Below are 20125 nucleotides of genomic sequence, written 5' to 3' on the forward strand. Positions count from 1 at the left end.
TGAAATGTGTATCTGAAGAAGTGTGCATGCACATGGAAGCTCATACCAATAACAAACTTAGTTGATCTCTAAGGTGCTACTGGAATTTTTAAATTTTGTTTCGACTGCGTATTTCATTTACACGCCGCCTTTCTCCCAGCAGGGGCTCGAGGCGGCTGACGGCCTTCGCGCATGCTCAGCGCAGCTTCCCCGGCCATGGGAGGGCAAAAGCGAAGAGAGACGCTCCGAGTTTGTCCCTCGCGGCGCCCCGTAGCCGCCACAGCTTTCTCCATTTCGCTTTGCCTGACCGCGATGGAGAGCGCGAAGGGCGCCTCGGAGGGAGAGCGCCTTCGCTACGCCGAGTACAAGGGCGGCAGCGGCGGCGGGCCCGGCACGAACGAGGGGCTGGTGAGTTGAATCGGATACGGTGAGGGGGGTGGCTCAGAGGCGTGCGCACGCACCCTGCGGCCTAGCGGGCGTTGGGCGCCCACTCGAGCGCCCGGCTGTCGCCATGGCGACGTCCCTCCGCCGCGCCTGCGCAGTAGGGAGGCCTCGTCCTGGCCTTCCTTTCTCTGTCGCGCCTCGTCCTTCTTGGGGGGCGCAGGACCCGCCGTCGCCCTTGCAGACCCCGCTGGTGCTCGAGGGGCGAGAAGCGGCGGCCTGCAGCTCCTCCTCCAGCGTCTTCGACTCAGGCGGCGGGTCGGCCGTTAAACTGAAGCCCTTTCGAAAAAGGAACCCCCCCCCCAGCTCCCCAAAGTCTCATGGGAGGAAGCCCACCTCCTCAGAAGGCCGAGAGAGAGAGAAAGGAGTGCAGGGCCTGTGCGGAGACCCCCCTGCCCTATGCCAGGGGTCAGCAACCTTTTCCAGCCGTGGGCCGGTCCACCGTCCCTCAGACCATGTGGGGGGCCGGACTATATTTTGAAAAAATACAAACAAAAACGAATTCCTGTGCCCCACAAATAACCCCGAGATGCATTTTGAATAAGAGTACAATAGTACCTCGGGTTACATACGCTTCAGGTTACATAAGCTTCAGGTTACAGACTCCGCTAACCCAGAAATAGTGCTTCAGGTGAAGAAGAAGAAGAGTTTGGATTTGATATCCCGCTTTATAACTACCCGAAGGAGTCTCAAAGCGGCTAACATTCTCCTTTCCCTTCCTCCCCCACAACAAACACTCTGTGAGGTGAGTGGGGCTGAGAGACTTCAGAGAAGTGTGACTGGCCCAAGGTCACCCAGCAGCCGCATGTGGAGGAGCGGAGACCTGAACCCGGTTCCCCAGATTACGAGACTATCGCTCTTAACCACTACACCACACTGGCTCTTTGCTTCAGAACTTTGCATCAGGATGAGAACAAAAATCGTGCTTCGGTGGCAGCAGGAGGCCCCATTAGCTAAAGTGGTGCTTCAGGTTAAGAATAGTTTCAGGTTAAGAACGGACCTCCGGAACAAATTAAGTACTTAACCCGAGGTACCACTGTACACATTCTACTCCACTGTCCCCAATTCCAAGGGGAACGCAAACCCTGGGTATGTGCCTGGAACTCTTGGAATCTTCCCCTGCTTGGAGGTTGGGATGGTGTGTGTCCATTATGCCTGCAGTGTGAGGGAGGCTGGCATTTGCTCAAGGGCTGAGAGCAGACCCTGAGCCCTGCTGGGATGAGGTAGTGGACAAGTCATTCATGGAGAAGCCTACCTGGAAGATGGCTGAGATGAGCTACAGAGAGAGTGAATCGGAAAGGAAGCAAAATGTTAGTTGATTTGCACCCTGCAGCTTAAAAAAGGTACAGGAGACCAGCAGAACAAGCGGCATGGCATGGAGGACACAGTCACGGTGCTTTTGGTATTGCAGGAAGACAGTCGGAGCAGCACAAACAACCACTGCACTTGCTCTGTGTTCTCCCCCAACAGGGGAAAGGAGTCTGAGGGAAGGACACTAGGAGAACCCTTCTCTCACATGCGCTCTCATAGTCACTTGTGCTCACATGCCTATCAACATTCGGGGCTTGTCTCTTGCAGCTGCTGACCATTGCTTATTCCAGGGGTCAGCAACCTTTTTAAGCCGTGGGCCAGTCCACCGTCCCTCAGACCATGTGGGGGGCTGGACTGTATTTTTTTTTGGGGGGGGGGAATGAACAAATTCCTATGCCCCACAAATAACCCAGAGATGCATTTGAAATAAAAGCACATATTCTACTCATGTAAAAACACGCTGATTCCCGGACCGTCAGCGGACCGGATTGAGAAGGCAATTGGGCCGCATCCGGTCCCCGGGCCTTAGGTTGCCTATCCCTGCCCTACACCCAAGCTGGTGCTAGGGGGGAATGGGGGGGGTTCTTCCCAACTTTGCCACCCGATTCTGGCCAATGAGCGTTGCAAGCATCTGGGCACCTTCTCCATTTGGGGTTTCTGGTGTTGGCAGTTCCTTAGGCGAATTTCCACGACTTCATGGAAACATAAGAGTATTTCTATAGGGTGCTTACACCTGTCAACCCATCGTGCCACAGGGCACACTGATTTGTGCAGATAGGCGAGAAGAAAAGTGGAAATGTTCTTTCGCTTTGTTAACTAGAGATATATAGCGCCGGTTCTTAACAAGATTGGCTTGTGAGGCTTTGGTATTTGCTCCAGTGGCCAGATAGATGTAAGTTTTGTTATATGTTTATATCCTGCTTTTACCCCCAGATAGGAACTCAGAGTGACTTACAGATAAAATAGAAACAGCTAAAAACGGGGGGGGGGGGGGAGCAATCATTAGGAAGCAGTTAAACAATAATATAAGTAGAACAGCATATCTATATAATCTATTAAAACATCGTTAATTACAATAAATACACCACAGCAGAAACCCTCTGGTTTCTCATACAAATATTTTGCCTTTTACACCATTCAGTTACTAAGCTTGCTTTCACCTGCCCAACCCATTTCTGAAGCCAGTTCTTCTATTCTGCAGTCCAGTTTTGCACTTCTGATTTCTTCCTCCTACACATTTAACATAGTTAAATATATTAAAGCAACTGGTTTTGTTCTTAATTGAGAAACAAGCTCCTACCCAGTTACAACATATTAATGACAGGATTTCTGTACCTGTGACAGCTTGATGACCGGCAGAGGTCATATTGCTGGAACCTCCCCATTTCAGACATATGGTGATAAAATAAGCATCACCAGTTGAATTTATACCTGATCTACATATGCTGCAGCCATAGGTGCTCGCCAGGAAAAAGATGGCATTCCTATACAAAGAAAGTTACCTAGAACATGTTACATATCTTTCTGTCACAGCTGATAAGCTGATGGAAAAGCGTAAATACAAAATGGGCATTTTGAGGGATAGTCATGTTATATTACATTATATAAATTTATATTAAGTTTGTATACCAGCCTTTCTTGCAAATTAATACTATGGCATTTTAAAGACTTAAGCAGCCCACTTTGTCAGACTGCTGTATGCATCTGATAAAGGCAACTGTAACCTACAAATGTTTGTTTCGCTTAGGCTACAGTGTCATAGGTCTGACATCTCCTTGTTGTTTTATTGTGATGAGTCCCTAATACTGGAGCCCCATTAGTTGTATTTACACAATAAAACATTACTTAGTGGACACGGCAGCCATCAAGGGAGAGAGGGAGGGTAGTGCTTACATTAATCTTTTTATGTTTTAAGAGATTCTCAAATTCTGGATATTAAAAGGAAGGTCTGCAAAATGAATTAACATTTACATAGTTAGTTTTCCACTGCTATCTTGCAAATCGAAAGCATGCTGCTGGAGAGACTGCTCAAAAATAATGAATCACAATCCCATTTGTCTGAGAGTAAGCCTTTTTGAATTCAGTAACATCTATTTCTATTTAGAAATGATTAGAATTGTGCTGTTAGGCCCGTTCTTCCAATAATTTTGATTTACTAGGCAAATTTAACTGTGACTGCAGTACTTGCTGAAGCTGCGACATATTGGGTTAAGAGTATATATAGATATACATACTGGTATTTATAAATACTTATTGTTGGCCACTATTGCTGTGGCTGAGCCCCATTTATTTATGTGGTATCCAGTTAACAATTGGTATTTAAAATATGATATTAAAAATGTGTCACTGATGTGAATTATGCATTAATTCACATTTCAAAAAAAATTACTGTAATTGGTAAAATGTGTGACTGAATTGTAAAATATATTAAAACGTTGACAATATACAAAATTCATTTTTTGCTTTGTAATCTTGGGGGGGAAATGGCGACTAGGCATTCCTTTGTTGCACCTGTAACCTAGCTTTAAGGGGCCATTTGGCAAATAGCTTACATATCTGAGTTTCTAACACTGCTCCAATGAGACTGCATGATTTATGTAGGAATATATCAAAATGAAACGTCATGGTAGGCTTGGAGATTGTATGTGTGTTATGTAAAAATGTGTATTATGTAAACATTTTAATTGCAGGGTTGGGATCCATGTCATTCTTTCATTGCAGAGAGCAATAGAGCGGGTCAGAAACCTAAATGACATTTACTTTAGTTGCTTGCTGCCATATTGAGCCACTTAACCACCAGTCCCTTCCTGATCAACTTCTGTTATCTGTTTTAGTTTTGTACTAATATACTATGAACCTCTTGATCACTTAACACAAAGTACCTGTTTTCTTCTGGCATAGATTGGAGGTCAGGGGCAACAAACATAGCCTTTTCCCATTAGCAAAATGAACAATCTAATTATCTTGTGTCTCTTATTGTAAGAATTAATGTTTGTAAACTGCTTCAAGAGGTTTAGATTAAAGATGCCATACAAGTGGAAAGAATTAGTCTTGAAAATGATGAGTTAGGTTTTTGTAACCAGGCAAAACATGACAAGAATTCCAACAGCGAACTGTAATCACTTGAAGTGGTGCATCTGCTGGGGTGTTAAAGAATATTAATGTGATTTCTTAGGGAATGAAAGCAAGCGCTGAATCAGTACAGCATATTCACTCTATGCAGGGCCATAAAGTCTAGCCACGTTAACAGGTGAGATGAAGTTTGTTAGAATTTCCTGTTTTAAAGATCTGCATACTGGAAAGTGTTACTGTACTACCATTTCACAAGTTTATAGAGAAAAGTTACAATTTACTTCAATGAAATTAAGTGCAGCACCTTTAAAGCTCTTTTGCATTTTAGCTTAGAACAGTACTGAGTACCTTTATTGATAGTTTCACATGTTATTTATTTACATGTGACTAGGAAAAGGAAGTCTTAACAATTTTATTTTCTGTGAAATCAATATTATTAGTGCATCAGAGAGAGAATTGTAGAGTTGGAAGGGACCCTGACGATCATCTAGTCCAATCCCCTGCCATGCAAGAATATGCAGCTGTAAATGTTCAGCAACTGTATGTGTGGATGATACAAAAACCTTAAATCTCTTTATGCAGAAGCAAGCGATGCGGAAATTAGACATATGGCAAGAAAATAATTGAATAGTGCTATAGGATTTGGGCTGGGTCTTGCTGTCACTGAACACTTTAAAAATTGTTTTAAATGTGACCTTGCATTGCTCATTGAATCCATGTTTATAGCAAGATTTCTCAACTGCAGTTTGTGGAAACACCACTGGGGATACATAAATGGTTTTATAGTTCTTACTGGCAGTAGACCTTTAAGTTCTGGGTATTCCTGACTTTGCAAGATTTTGCCTTTGATGGTGGGTCAACTGCATATAAGAGCAATTTTAAAAAACAATTGATACAATTTAAAGTAACAGCACATACATAAAGTCACTTCAAATCCAGTGCAGACAGCAACTAGGGAAAAGATCTTCATTTAGAAGGCTGGTTGAAAGAGGAATGTCTTTAGCAGTGCGAAAAGGTGGTTGCGGCTGCACTAAAGGTCCCGTTCCAACATTGGATGCAATTGTGTGCAATGGCGCTCCTAATGGGTTGGAATGTGGAATGTGGTGATGGTCTTACCCCTACATAGTCAACCCATCTTGTAGATATTAGCATGGTCATGGGCCATGTAGGGCTTTGTACACCAATAACAGCACCTTGAAACTAATCTGGTAGAGAATAGACAGCCAAAGCAATTCTGTCAGTAGCAACATAATACGATGGTGATACCGTGGTACTTCGGGTTACATACCCTTCAGGTTACAGACTCCGCTAACCCAGAAATATTACCTCGGGTTAAGAACTTTGCTTCGGGTTGAGAACAGAAATCGTGCGGTGGTGGCAGCAGGGCCCCCATTAGCTAAAGTGGTGCTTCAGGTTAAGAACAGTTTCAGGTTAAGAACAGACCTCCAGAACAAATTAGGTTCTTAACCCAAAGGTACCACTGTATACTGCCCCAGTGAGCAGTCAAGCTGTTGAATTTTGCAGTAACCTCAAGGGCAGCCCGATATAGAGCACACTGCATTGCGGTAATATAGTGTTCTTGATAGAGTTGTGCTCCCGTTGAAATAACAGGACTGAACTTGAAAATGGGAGGCTTTGTTATTTGAGGCCCGGATGGATTTGGTGCTGAAGGGCCTATTTCTTGCTGCATCAGGCTTGCCAGCTATAGCCCTTCCTGGACTAGAGTAACGTGGCTGCAGTTATTCATGGCTTAATAACCTCCCAGCTAGATGACACTTAACACAGGCTATGTGGACCCATCCTGGAATAGGGTCTGGAAGCTGCAGCTGGTGCAGAATGCAGCCACAAGTGCTTTGAACAGTACAACAAACGGGACTACTGGGCCAATTCAGGGTGTTGATCTTAATGTATAAAGCCCTGAACGACTTCATCACCACTCGTGTTGGTGTTGCAACTATTACTTTTGCTGGTGTGTTGAGAAACAAAGTACAGTCATACCTTGGTTGACGAACGGCTTAGTTGCCAAACATTTTAGCTCCCAAATGATCGAAAACCGGAAGTGAGTGTTCTGGTTTTGAACAATTTTCAGAAGCTGAATGTCCGATGCAGCTTCCGTGGCTTCCAATTGGAACTTCCTGCAGCCAATCGGAAACCGCACCTTGATTTTTGAATGGTTCCAGGAGTTGAATGGACTCCCGGAACGCATTCTGTTCGTCAACCAAGGTACGACTGTACATGAATGCCTCTCCAATCTGCCAATCCCAGCCTTGCTATCTTCAGGGGAAGCCATATCCTACCAATGGGTATAGCTGATATTATGGTGATTCAGGATACGGTCTTCTTTATGGTGGCACCTCATATGTAGATGTTCCACCATTTTGGAGGTACAATTTTATCCCTCATCAATGATTTCTCAGTGGCAGCTTAAAACACATATTATTAACCCAGGCATTGGGTATGTGTGCAACCCTAAGCCTGCTTATTTTTTAATGGTTGGATGCAGTGTTTTTAATCCTGTTAAATCTAATGTTTATATTTTGTGATATGCAGGTTGAAGAGTGGTCTGAAAGTAAAATAAAATGTGTAGAATCTTGGTAATAAACCATCATGGTTCCATGTTTCCCAAAGTATGGAAATTGCTGAAAGCAGAAACTCAGGTGTATAAGCTAATTGCCAAATGGTGCCTTAAACCTAGGTTGCAGTTGCCACGGTGTAATGTCCAAGTGCTTTTTTTAAACTGTGAAATTTATCATTCGTTTCTAGGTTTCTATACTGCTTTATATTTTAAAGAAAAAAATATCACAGCGGTTTCCAACACATTAAAACATCAAATAGAGCAATCTGGAATAAAACAAATTCAAGCTTCAAGGGAAATATTTCAGATCTTTCACAAAGTGACATTTTGCTTTCCCCATATTTATTAACTGCTCAGTTTATATAGCTGCTCCATAGCAGAAGGACTACAGGGAGCCAGGAGGTGTAGCGGTGAGAGTGTCGGACGAGGAGATCAGGGTTCAAACCCCCATTCTGTCATGAAGCTCACTGGGTGACCTTAGAGCATAGCTGTCAACTTTTCCCTTCTCTTGCGAGGAATCCTATTCGGAATATGGGGATTTCCCTTTAAAAGAGGGAAAAGTTGACAGCTATGCCTTAGAGTCAGTAGCAACCTCGTAGCTTACCTTTCAGGGTCGTTGTAAAGATTAAGTGGGGCGGGGGGCGACCATGTACAGTGGTACCTCGGGTTAAGTACTTAATTCGTTCCGGAGGTCGGCTTAACCTGAATTATAATTATAATACATATTATTATTTTATTATATTATATAATTATATATGTTTATATATTTATTTTACATTATTATTATTATTTTATTTAATAATTTAAATTAATTTAATAATATTATATTATTAAATATAATAATTATATATTATTATATAAAAATATAATTATAATAACGAATTAACCTGAAGCTGTTCTTAACCTGAAGCACCACTTTAGCTAATGGGGCCTCCTGCTGCCACCGCGCCGCCAGAGCCCGATTTCTATTCTTATCCTGAAGCAAAGTTCTTAACCTGAAGCATTATTTCTGGGTTAGCGGAGTCTGTAACCTGAAGCGTGTGTAACCCGAGGTACCACTGTATTCCTTGGAGAAAAAGATGGGATATAAATGCAATAAATAAGCTCTGCTGCTGACCTGCTTAAGAAAGCTGGAGAGGCCAGCCAGAGGGAGATGTCTGTCGCCAACCTGTCAACCAGAGATCTCCATGTAGTCCCAATTGGACCCTTGTCAGTCGCAAAAAGCACCTGGCGCCTGGGAAATTTCTAACACTGGCTGGAAGTGAGAGGTGTGGTTCAGTCTGCTGAAAATCCAGTTACATCAGGCTTGAGATAGTGCTGCAGGGAAGATTTTGTGGGGAAAGGAAAGGAAGTTGCCTAGTGAGCTATGGGCAGGGCTGTATGTACTGTGCCTTAGAAAACCTATTAAGTATAACATATTAAAATACTAAATATTGACACCTATAAATCTGGTGTCAGTATTTAAAATTACTTGGACTCCTTTTGAATTTTCCTCCACGGTTTGTTATATGTATTGCCAGCTTGACTAGTTCCAACTTAATACATTCCTATATAATTGTATTATGTTATTATTTTAAACAGGCTCGATCTATGATAAGTATTGGCCTTGGTGTTGCAGCCATTGCTTTTGCTGGTAAGTTTGGTGGGGTGAGAGACATTGTGTGTGTGTGTGTGTGTGTGTGTGTGTGTGTGTGTGTGTGTTTAGAAACAAATGTGTCACCCATTACTGCATTTCTTAAGACAAACTGAATAGTAATGGAACGTGTTTTATTGAGAAAAGGACTTGAACTTCTTTTTATATTGTAATATTTTATATTTTCTATATTTATAATGGACCCGCTGGGCCCTGGATTGCTTACTCTAGCTACCAGTGACTCTCCAGTATCCTAAGCAGGGGGCTTCCAGACCAAGGAAATAAATTTGAATAGAAAGATTTCCCCTGAAATTCACAAGGCAGGTTTATAAAAGACTTGCTTATTAACCTAAGAATTTTGCTATTCCTAATGATTCTCTTAAAAGACAGCTTTCCTGGTGATGCTATAAATGAGAGGTGTGCCTGCCAGCTCATCGTGGCGCATTGCTGGGCTTGCCTCCAAAAGCAGCCACTCAGGGAACGTTTTGAATCAGGAAAGGGCAACAATTTGGACCTTCAGACAAATGAGATGAAAAATTGGGTTCTTCTCTGTTTTCTTGCAGAAATTACTGTTGCTGCATGCTTGCTTAGCAGATGAACAGATGTTAAATTGCCTTTTGTTTCAATATTTTATAGGTCGTTATGCATTCCAGCTCTGGAAACCACTAGAACAAGTAATCACAGAAACAGCAAGGAAAATTTCAGCTGCTGTAAGTTTAGAGCTCAGGTCTCTCTGGTGAGATTAGAAGCTTGAGAGAGACAGAGATAACGTTGCAGGATAAGTATACCTAACCCTGACCCAACTAGGTGATGACTACAATAACAGAACAGGGACTCATTCACTTCCTGTCCCACCACGGCTGTAAGTCTGGGTTGGCCAGGCAGTCAAGGGACTCTCAGGTATATGGTTACCACATTTCCTTTACATTTATTCCAGTCCTGGGTGGAAGTGAAGCCTGGGGGTGCAAGGCAAGCAGCCAGCCTACTTGTCCTTCACTAGAATCCAAAGTAGTTAGCTTTCTTCTGTCAAATCCCACTTATACCTCATGTAGCATTAAGCCAAAGGGTCTAGGGCAGATGAGCATGACAGTATCTCCTTGAGTCTTGCAGGCAATAGCCAATTTTAAGACGCTTGTTTAGAAAAGGGAAGAGGACAGGCGTAAAAAGCAGAATTAAGTTTTAAGAAAAACGAACATTTTAGTTCAACTATCCATTTCATGTCTTCCATATTAACTTTCCCCCTTTCTTTTGGTTCTGTGCACACATGTTTTCCCTAGGTCTTGCCAATCATATCTTTTTTAAAATTGTGCATTCAAATAATGGATTGAGATAGTAAATCATTACTATGCGTAATTCCTACGCATTTCTACAGAGCGAATAAGTGCATCCTTCCAATTTCCAGTTTTAGTGAGTTTAGTTGTATAAATCAGGTTCCAGATCAACTAGTTCGCTTGGAGGAAATCTTTTGATCCCTCAATGCAAATGAAATTAGATTCAAAGGGACTTTGATCAGTATTAAAGCTACAGCTTTAAATAGAAGTTCAATATATTCAGAATCACACAAAACGTAGGAAAGAGCACCCTACTAATACTTTAAGACTTAGGAGTTAAGAATCATTTTTGAAAACTTCAAAGAGACCTTATGACTTACTTTTTTCTCTCAGCTATTGTGTCAAATATGACTATACAGTTGATACAATATGATTTTATCTCCTCTAGCAACAGCAAAAGTCTTGTTCCATTGATCATATTTCAAAACCAAATCTGATCTTTTTAAAGCAGAGGTTGGAGGCAGAGATGCTTTAGTTGAGATTCCTGCATTGCAGGGGTTGGACTAGATGACTCTCGGGGTCCCTTCTAAGTATGATTCCATACCACTTGCCACATCAGTCTGGAGGCAGAGTATGTATAAAATATACTATTCACATTAAAATCAATATACACAGGGCAGAGGTGAAACATAAACAGTCTGTTGGAATTAAACACTTGTAAAGTCCTGGGGACATAGATATATTCTTAGTAGGCATCAAAACTTCATCAGTGTTGGCACCTGCCTGAGCTCAGAAGGGAGGTGATTTATTAAGAAGGGTGCCATCACAGAAAAGCATCTTCCTCTGATTGTAACACTTGAGTAGGACAAGAGAGGTGAAGATGCTCCCATACATCACCTGCTCCCAAACTGTTAGGGCCGGCATAGGCAACCTCAGCCTTCCAGATGTTTTGGGACTACAATTCCCATCATCCCTGACCACTGGTCCTGTTAGCTAGGGATCATGGGAGTTGTAGTCCCAATACATCTGGAGGGCTGAGGTTGCCTATGCCTGTGTTAGGGCTTTACAGGTGAGGACCAAAACCTCAAACTTGGCCCAATCGGTTATTGGTAGGCAGTGCAGCTCGTTTGAGAGCAATGCCGTGCGACTGCAGCAAGACAAAACGTTGAGTTGCCTAGCTGCCACTTTTTGCCCTAGCTACAAAATTGAATCAAGGTCATTATACCTCACACACAGATCAAATTACTTCATCTTGTCTCTCCCATACAGAATCTTTCTTCCTATTATAAAGGCGGATTCGAACAGAAAATGAATCACCGAGAAGCTAGTCTTATTTTAGGCACAAGGTAAGTGTTTTGCATTGAAACAGAATCTATTCTGTGCCAAAGCCTGAAAGAAAAGTGGTGTGAAATGTGGGGTAGGGCCATCTTATCCAGTAGTTTTATTAAGGATACAAAGCACTAAAAGAAGTGGCCTCCAAAAATTACCCAGTTTGCTGCGTTGAAAGAACTCTTGGTATTTATTTACCTTTATATACTTGTATACTTCTGCCAATAAATTCAAAGTAGCTTACAAAATAAAAAAGTGGCTTATACTAAGTTGAACAGTACAGAAAGGATGAAGATGGAAGGGGGAAATTAGCAAATTTGGATACCGATTCTCCCGTATTAAGAACAGTTTTAAGTGGCACATTCAGTTATACTTCTGCAGTTTTGCACATGTTTAATGCTACATGATTCAGAACTTGGATGACTTAAAATCTATGCTTTGTGCACATGAGCTAGTCAGAAGGAGTCCTGTGTAGACTGAGTGTGTAGCCTCTGTATGGATCAACCAGTCATTTGGGGACATTTCCTCCCCCCGGCAGCGCATGTGACCCATTCCCTCCCCCTCCCACCCCTCAATATTTTACCTGATAGGCCAGCCCTGCCAAGCAGCCTTCCAACTTCCTCCCCCAAGCCCATGATCACTCACTCTGCTCAGTTCATTAAACTACCGTATTTTTTGCACCATAACACTCACTTTTTTCCTCCTAGAAAGTAAGGGGAAATGTCTGTGCGTGTTATGGAGCGAATGCCTGTGGGTGGCGGGGGGGGGGGGGATCTGCTGCAGTCATGAGCAGAGGATCCATGGTTCCCCTTCCTTGCCTCCTCTGTGGTTACAAAGCATGGATCCACATGGATCCTCAGGATTTTTGCATTGGGCTACTCCAAACTCACTGTCAGATCACATGTCTGCGGCCACAGCATGAACCACAAAAATCATATATCACTATTTCGTTTAGAATATTTTTTTTCTTGTTTTCCTCCTCCAAAAACTATGTGCGTGTTATGGTCTGGTGCGTGTTATAGAGCGAAAAATACGGTACACGGCCCCATGGCCTACAAGCAGAATTACATTATAACAAGCACTCAGTCTCCCACACACCAGGCATGTAGACCTGGATTTGTGGGCGTCAGCCCTACTCCCAGCCATGCTAAAGGTAATAATAATAATAATAATAATAATAATAATAATAATAATAATTTATTTATACCCCGCCCATCTGGCTGGGCCTCCCCAGCCATTCTGGGCGGCTTCCATAAAAACCAAAAATACAGTAAAATATCACACGTTAAAAACTTCCCTGAACAGGGCTGCCTTAAGATGTCTTCTGAATGTCAGGTAGTTGTTTATCGCTTTGACATCTGCTGGAAGGGCGTTCCACAGGGCGGGCGCCACTACCGAGAAGGCCCTCTGCCTGGTTCCCTGTAGCTTTGCTTCTCGCAATGAGGGAACCACCAGAAGGCCCTCAGCGCTGGACCTCAGCGTCCGGGCAGAATGATGGGGGTGGAGACGCTCCTTCAGGTATACTGGACCGAGGCCGTCCAGGTAAAGGTAAAGGTAAAGGATTTTCTCTGAAATTCACAAGGCAGGTTGTGACCGACTCTGGGGTTGCGGCGCTCATCTCGCTTTATTGGCCAAGGGAGCCGGCATACAGCTTCTGGGTCATGTGGCCAGCATGACTAAGCTGCTTCTGGCGAACCAGAGCAGCGCACGGAAACGCCGTTTACCTACCCGCTGGAGCAGTACCTATTTATCTACTTGCACTTTGAGGTGCTTTCAAACTGCCAGGTTGGCAGGAGCAGGGACCGAGCAACGGGAGCTCACCCCGTCATGGGGATTCGAACCACCGACCTTCTGATCAGCAAGTCCTAGGCTCTGTGGTTTAACCCACAGCGCCACCTGCGTCCCCAGCCAGGCTACTCTTCCGCAAACATGAGCTCTGACAAATAGATTGGAGTAAACTTTGTGATGGCCTCACTGAAGAGGACACAGCAGTTGCCCCCCACAAACAGCAGCTATCCAAACAACAGACAAAGGGGATGAGGCCCTTCCATAGATCTCTGGGCTGGATATTCCCAACAGGGCTGCTGCAACACAGCAGTGCCCAGGCTGGTGGACCTGTTGGGAAAAAAATGTGCTCTTACAGCCTGATTTGATAGTCCACTCTCTCCACTGAATGGTAAGAGTTGGAAGGCATACCTAGGGTAGACTTGTCCAACCCTCTGCAATGCAGGAATCTCAACATGCAGTCCCCCATCCAATTTGAAACCCTGCTTAGCTTTGCAAATGTGCTAGCAGTTTTATTGCTGCACCACTAGGAGGGGATTTCTCCATCTCATGCTTCAGCAAGACGCTTTCTGTCAGTGCCATGTGTTTTGACTGTTGGCACTGCTTGCAGGAGTCTCGTACCACTGATCAGCACAGGTGAATACTCGTGTGTAAATGCTTGTAGACCACTCTCAAAAGATCCCCAAAACGCAAAGCTATGGATTACTTTGAAACTTCATTCTTCAAGGATGTAATACTGTCGCTTCCCCACCAGATGGCAAATACCTCTAGATGTTGAAACAAAATTTTAAAAAAATCCTTCCAGTAGCACCTTAGAGACCAACTAAGTTTGTTCTTGGTATGAGCTTTTGTGTGCATGCACACTTCTTCAGATACTTTGATATCTCAAGAAGTGTGTATGCACACGAAAGCTTATACCAAGAACAAACTTAGTTGGTCTCTAAGGTGCTACTGGAAGGATTTTTTTGTTTTTTGTTTTTGTTTCGACTACAGCAGATCAACACGGCTACCTACCTGTAACTACCTCTAGATGTTGTTTATCAGAAGAAAACAATTTTGCTAATTTAGAGCCTGCAGGAATCTTTATTTATGGTAAACACTCTAAATTTATCTTTACAGTCCATCCGCTGGGAAGGCCAAGATTAGAAATGCTCACAGACGAATCATGCTTTTGAATCACCCTGATAAAGGTAAGCTTTGAGTTTCATAAATATTAGTTGATAGGTAGAACTTCTCTCTTCACATGTGTATGAAGCAAAACACTAATCACTAACTTCACAAATTCGCTGCAGTGCATTTCAAGACATATCTTGGAAGTGTTGCCTGCAGTATGAGACAGATTTGCATCTGGTCTCTATGATCCAAAGGAAGGAATGTATAGCTGCCTTTGGGGTCATTTACTTGATCCTTGGGAGAAAGGCGATGGCAAACCTAGACAGCATCTTAAAAAGCAGAGACATTACCTTACCAACAAAGGTCCGTATAGTTAAAGCCATGGTTTTCCCAGTAGTGATGTATGGAAGTGAGAGCTGGACCATAAAGAAGGCTGATCGCAGAAGAATTGATGCTTTTGAATTATGGTGCTGGAGGAGACTCTTGAGAGTCCCATGGACTGCAAGAAGATCAAACCTATCCATTCTGAAGGAAATCAGCCCTGAGTGCTCACTGGAAGGACAGATCCTGAAGCTGAGGCTCCAATACTTTGGCCACCTCATGAGAAGAGAAGACTCCCTGGGAAAGACCCTGATGTTGGGAAAGATTGAGGGCACAAGAAGAAGGGAATGACAGAGGATGAGATGGTTGGACAGCGTTCTCGAAGCTACAAACATGAGTCTGACCAAACTGCGGGAGGCAGTGGAAGACAGGAGTGCCTGGCGTGCTCTGGTCCATGGGGTCACGAAGAGTCGGTCACGACTAAACGACTAAACAACAACACTTGATCACAAACTAAGTAGCTGTCAAACACAGCATGAAGAACCACTGTGTGAAGTAGCTCGCTTTTGAAGAAGGGGAAACATTAACCATGAAGCTGCAAAAATCCATGTCTATATGAACAGAGTATGTGCAGCCATAAATAGACAAACACATTTTTGAGCAGAATGTCATACAAATGTATGTACTAGATTTTAGCGCTCTTAAAAACTATAAAACCAGGCACAGATGTTTTAACTAGCCAGGTTTTTAATGTATGTATCTCCCCAAAAAGCTCTTATTATAACTTTAACTACACTACAGCTGGTTGAGAAGGAAAGCCCATATGTTCGTTGCTGTTTGTACTTTGATACAACAGATGGTATAGAGTTGCACAGTATTTAAAAAGCCAAAAGGGGGGAAGTGAAGACTTTTATATCTCGTTGACAGATTTATAGTTTATTCCTTCTCATTTCAGGAGTATAAAATTAATCCTGACCTCATTAAGGTGAAAGGTGTGGAGCACACCATTTCTTCTTTCTTCCTGCCCCTCTTTTTAATAGTAATTTATTCGTTAAATAAATCAATAAAATTGGATTTACTCTGTAGATGCAGGAACGAGACAATAATGGAAGCAAACGAAGTGTAATTCTGTGGTCAAAACACTGCTGCTTATCACCTTGGAGAGTCACGGGCAAAGGGAAGAGGTTTGCAGTTCAGCTGCAGTGAAGGGGGAGTTGCTATAGCACAGTACTCTAATGGCTCCCCAGCACCCACTTACACATGTGCAGAATGCTTTTGAGACTGCACCGGGTGCAATCCTTCCTTCCGTTTCACCTAGCCCATCCATCATTCAAGACATAAAAGGGCTGGATATATATCAGATGTCTTGGCTCAGCGTGAAGTTTTAGTTGTCCAAGCGACCTTCATGGGATTTTTCCATTCCAGTTTCCCACAAGAGGTCAAGCTCATTCTGATAATTTTTAGGGGGTGGGCCTTGACTAAGACACTTCTGCTGGCATCAGTCAACTTCCTAGACATCAATCATTGTCACAGCAGAAGCTATGGCAGCTCCAAGAGCAGCCGTGGGAATGTTGCAGGTACAATGTCTTGCACAATGCCAATTTCCTTAATGGAGGTTTGCTTTGAAAAAGCAATCACAACAGGTGAAATAACATTAGATTCAAATATTAGAAGAGTTGAAAATACACAGCTGACAAATGTAGATCATATCATGTTTTCATATCTGTGGCCTAGTTTGTATTTTTGCTCTGTCTCCATGCCTATTATCCTCTGACGGAGGCCGTATTATAGCCAGTTGTAATATGTCCCTGCATGGGACATTTTGAGAGGCTGTGGCAATAATCTCTATGCTGTGTAAGCTATATGCTGCTCTTTAGTGATTCCAAGGCTAACACAGATAAGGAACATCATCTGCTTGGGATTCTCCCAGTTACTGCACTTTCAGCAATGAGATTTGAGGCCAGCCAATTTACAGCCTTGCCCTGGCGGATTAATATTGTGTATTCAGGCATTATATACCTGAATAAACGTTGGGGCAAGTTTCTGGCGTACATATTTACACGCTCCTAGACACAGATAAAAATATATTGATTAGTGACTACGGTAAAATCTCCTGATGGGAGAACATAATACAGTATCAAAGAATCACAAGTGTTGCTGCTGTTACATCCATATTCCATGATATGTTTTTTATCTACCAGGTATTTCTGTTCCTGTTTGTCGAGATCCTTATCAGGAGCATGTGCAATGCAGCACTCCCTGCCCCTCTTCAGAGTTTGGGGCTTCAGGGTTCTCCTTTTACCCACAAGATACCCCACTTCCACCTCACCAGAGCATAGTTTCCTTCCTCGTCTTTCACTTGTTTTTCTCTTCTTTCCCTTAGCCCACCTGTATAGCAACATCCGCCCAATTTTCTAGCCCCCTCTCCCTCCCCACATTAACCAAAGGTGACCTAGACACCTCACTTTGAGAAGCTGTATCCTGTCGACATGTACTAATTATTTGTGGTTTTTTTCTGTTCCTGTTAAATGGTGTAAAGGCACTATGGACTTCACTTCAGTATGCATGTTAGGATTTTGTTGTGTGCATGCTCAGATTCCTGCTGCGAAAGTGCTGCAGAGTGTCTTGTATCTTTCCCACTTGTCTTCCTGCTTCTCTGATGCTAACGTAATGTTATACAAGATGTGGGGTGTACAAAATGTCTTTGCCCATGCAAGGTTTCATGTATCCAGCGGCATCATGCTTCAGATGGTGTTTATTCTATGCAGGGGCCTATATTTGTGGAGCATTGCACAACTTTGCTCCTTCCTTCCCTCCAGACCCTAAATGCAGAGGGGTCAGCACATGGATTAAAAACTATAAAAAGAAGGGAACCAAGTGCAGGGTTCTCGTAGCATGGTAATCTGTAGCTGGAATTTCCATTGTATGTGATTCCTCCGAGCAGATGCTTAGAAAAGGTTGTTTATAACGTTCTGCAGTGGAAAGCACATTGTCCCAGAAAAACATCTAGGTGTTTGTTGCTGCACAGTGAGCTCTTGACAACAGACCTTTGGTTGTTATTTTCAGTGGCAGGAGGCAGATGGTTGGCACTCGAGGAGAGTGAAAAAAACAAACATCGAGGCTGCTGAACTGTAATCAGATTGTTAGATGGACTGGAAAGCAGTGGCAGCGTTGAGGACAGGGAAGAAGAAGGCAGTATTCTGTGCCTAACAACATTAATGTGATGCATTTGGCTGGTATGCCTGTGCCTTAACTGAAAAATGGGGCATGTTTGCAGTGCACACCTAATGATTCTACGTTAAAATATTCCTGCTGGAGTTTCCTTCAAAGCATGCTGTCAAAAATAAATTAAACATGGTGCGGTACCTTAATCTGCCTGTGGTCTGAGGATTTGATGCTGTTACTGCACAACGATATATCTGTCCTTGTGGAATTGATCTTGGGAAAGCAATCCTAACTTTCTTATGATGGAGAGCAGTGTTTCCTTGCCTCTAGGTCAGGAGTGGGGAACTTCAGGGCCTGGTGAAGAGCCTCATCCATGGCTCTGCCCGCCACTGGCATGCGGCCCCTGAAAGGCTGCCCATGAGAGAATATGGCCCTCGGGTTCTAAATGTTCCTCAGCCCTGACATAGACTTCAAAGCCCAGCACTGGCCTGGAATGACTTTGAAGAAATCAGTGCTTCACTTCATTCATTCATTGAAAAGATGTCGATATTGCTCTTCAGCAGAAGTTTTGGGTCGGCTAAGATGAAACACAAGCAGCTTATTAAGAAGCCTGGGAAAACACAACATCTTGTCTGGTGCTGAAAGTGTGTTGGCACCAGGTAGGCCGCACTGGGAAGGGTTTCACAAATGGTGTGCCACCACTGAGAAGGCTCTGAATTGCATCACTCCAAATTTTTGCTTGTGGATATTCCAGAGAACCCACTGCCTAACAAAACGAGACATTAGCCAGTCAATAGATTTAGGGAAGCCAGTTGTCTTGTGTCTTAACCTGAAATGCTATACTATACCTGGGAGCAAGTTGAACCCTAGTGGACTCTAATGGAATTTACTTCCAAGTAGACACGGATAGAATTGCGCCGTCAGAAAAAGCAGTTTGATTGCCCTTAGGATTGTGGTTCATTATGATACTTGTGTCAATTTCTTGTTAGAAAGTTAATGAAACTTGGTGAGATGACATGTGAAATTTACTTTCCATAACTGTGGAGTAGGCTTACTGTTAAATCCAGCATTATGTAGTCTTCACTTTATTCTCTCTTCTCTTTATTTAGGTGGCTCTCCTTACTTGGCAACGAAAATCAATGAAGCAAAAGATTTGTTGGAATCAAGCAGTAAACATTAAGGCTCCAGGATTCTGTTTCGTTAGGGAGCATCGTACATCATGCAGCTTACTCCAGTAAAACAGCTTTCTGTTTTGTGTTGGGTGCTAATGTTGGATCTGATCTTCAGCTACAGTGTATTCAGAAAGTTGAATTTGTAATTTCAAGCACTTAATAATAAAATTCACTTTCAGTATTAGAAACCTCACATGTGCCGTTCTTGTAGGAAGTATATTTGCATGGGTAATAACCCCGCACACACACACACACCCCAGCCCTTGCATCTGCCTCTAGGAGCCAAAACAGTGAGAGACATCAGCAATGGCAGCCCGGGTGAGGAAGACCTCCCCTATGAGATAATGCAATACAATATAAGCTTATTATTCAAGCCAAAGTCCGTAGTAAACCTGCAGCAACCTTACCAATAAAACAACATCCAACATTGATGAGCCAGCATCCATGATGTAAGAGAGGTTACCAGAGAAACTGAGAAAGCCAAATCTAGCTTGATTTCAAATAGAACTTCTGAATCACCACAACAATTTATAGTGATGTTATCTAACTCCTTTTTCCTGGTTTTGTTTTTGCAGCCAGTACATAGAGTGCCACTTTGTGTGTCAAGAAGGTATTGTTATCACTCAGAAGAAACCGACGGTTTCTGCTGGGATGTGCCTGCCTGCTGGAGTGAACAAAGGCTTCAGAAAGCGATATAGATACTGCTGTCTGAAACCTGTGTTCACTCCAGCAGACTAACAATGTGTGATGTTTTCCAACTGAGGTTGACCACAAATGCAAAGTCTGTCTGCATCCAGGACCTTGTAGCAGCCATCCAAGACTGCAATGGGCAGCTTTTGGAAACGCAGCTCACTAAAGTCATTTCTTAGGGAAGCTGGTGAGTTTGATCAGCTAACTAGCTCTGAAATGCTCTATTCTCAAGCTTGGATACCAAGAGAGAAAATTGGTGTTTCTAATG

At 43.1% G+C, this 20125-nt stretch overlaps 1 protein-coding gene across 2 annotated transcripts; it reads left to right on the top strand.

Annotated features, from left to right (window-relative positions):
• The first annotated feature begins 201 nt into the window (after positions 1–201).
• DNAJC15 (DnaJ heat shock protein family (Hsp40) member C15) lies at positions 202–19355 on the top strand. 2 transcript variants are annotated; one of them, XM_053397271.1, is made up of 6 exons: positions 202–387; positions 8960–9011; positions 9648–9721; positions 11552–11628; positions 14516–14586; positions 19105–19355. In XM_053397271.1, exons 1-6 carry the CDS (start codon positions 292–294, stop codon positions 19173–19175), a joined length of 441 nt encoding a protein of 146 aa, XP_053253246.1. In that variant the 5' UTR covers positions 202–291; the 3' UTR covers positions 19176–19355. The 2 variants fall into 2 exon arrangements, with proteins under 2 accessions (XP_053253246.1, XP_053253247.1); XM_053397272.1 differs by lacking the exon at positions 202–387 and adding an exon at positions 805–828.
• The last annotated feature ends 770 nt before the right edge of the window (positions 19356–20125 follow it).

The sequence above is a fragment of the Podarcis raffonei genome, chromosome 7 (assembly GCF_027172205.1).
Source record: "Podarcis raffonei isolate rPodRaf1 chromosome 7, rPodRaf1.pri, whole genome shotgun sequence".
NCBI lineage: Eukaryota > Metazoa > Chordata > Lepidosauria > Squamata > Lacertidae > Podarcis > Podarcis raffonei.

Excerpts from the sequence above, each read along its gene's own strand:
- DNAJC15 (XM_053397271.1), top strand. The coding sequence starts at position 292 with ATGGAGAGCGCGAAGGGCGCCTCGGAGGGAGAGCGCCTTCGCTACGCC. Across the intron at positions 388-8,959 it reads CCGGCACGAACGAGGGGCTG|GCTCGATCTATGATAAGTAT; the intron begins GTGAGTTGAATC and ends TATTTTAAACAG. Across the intron at positions 9,722-11,551 it reads CAAGGAAAATTTCAGCTGCT|AATCTTTCTTCCTATTATAA; the intron begins GTAAGTTTAGAG and ends TCTCCCATACAG.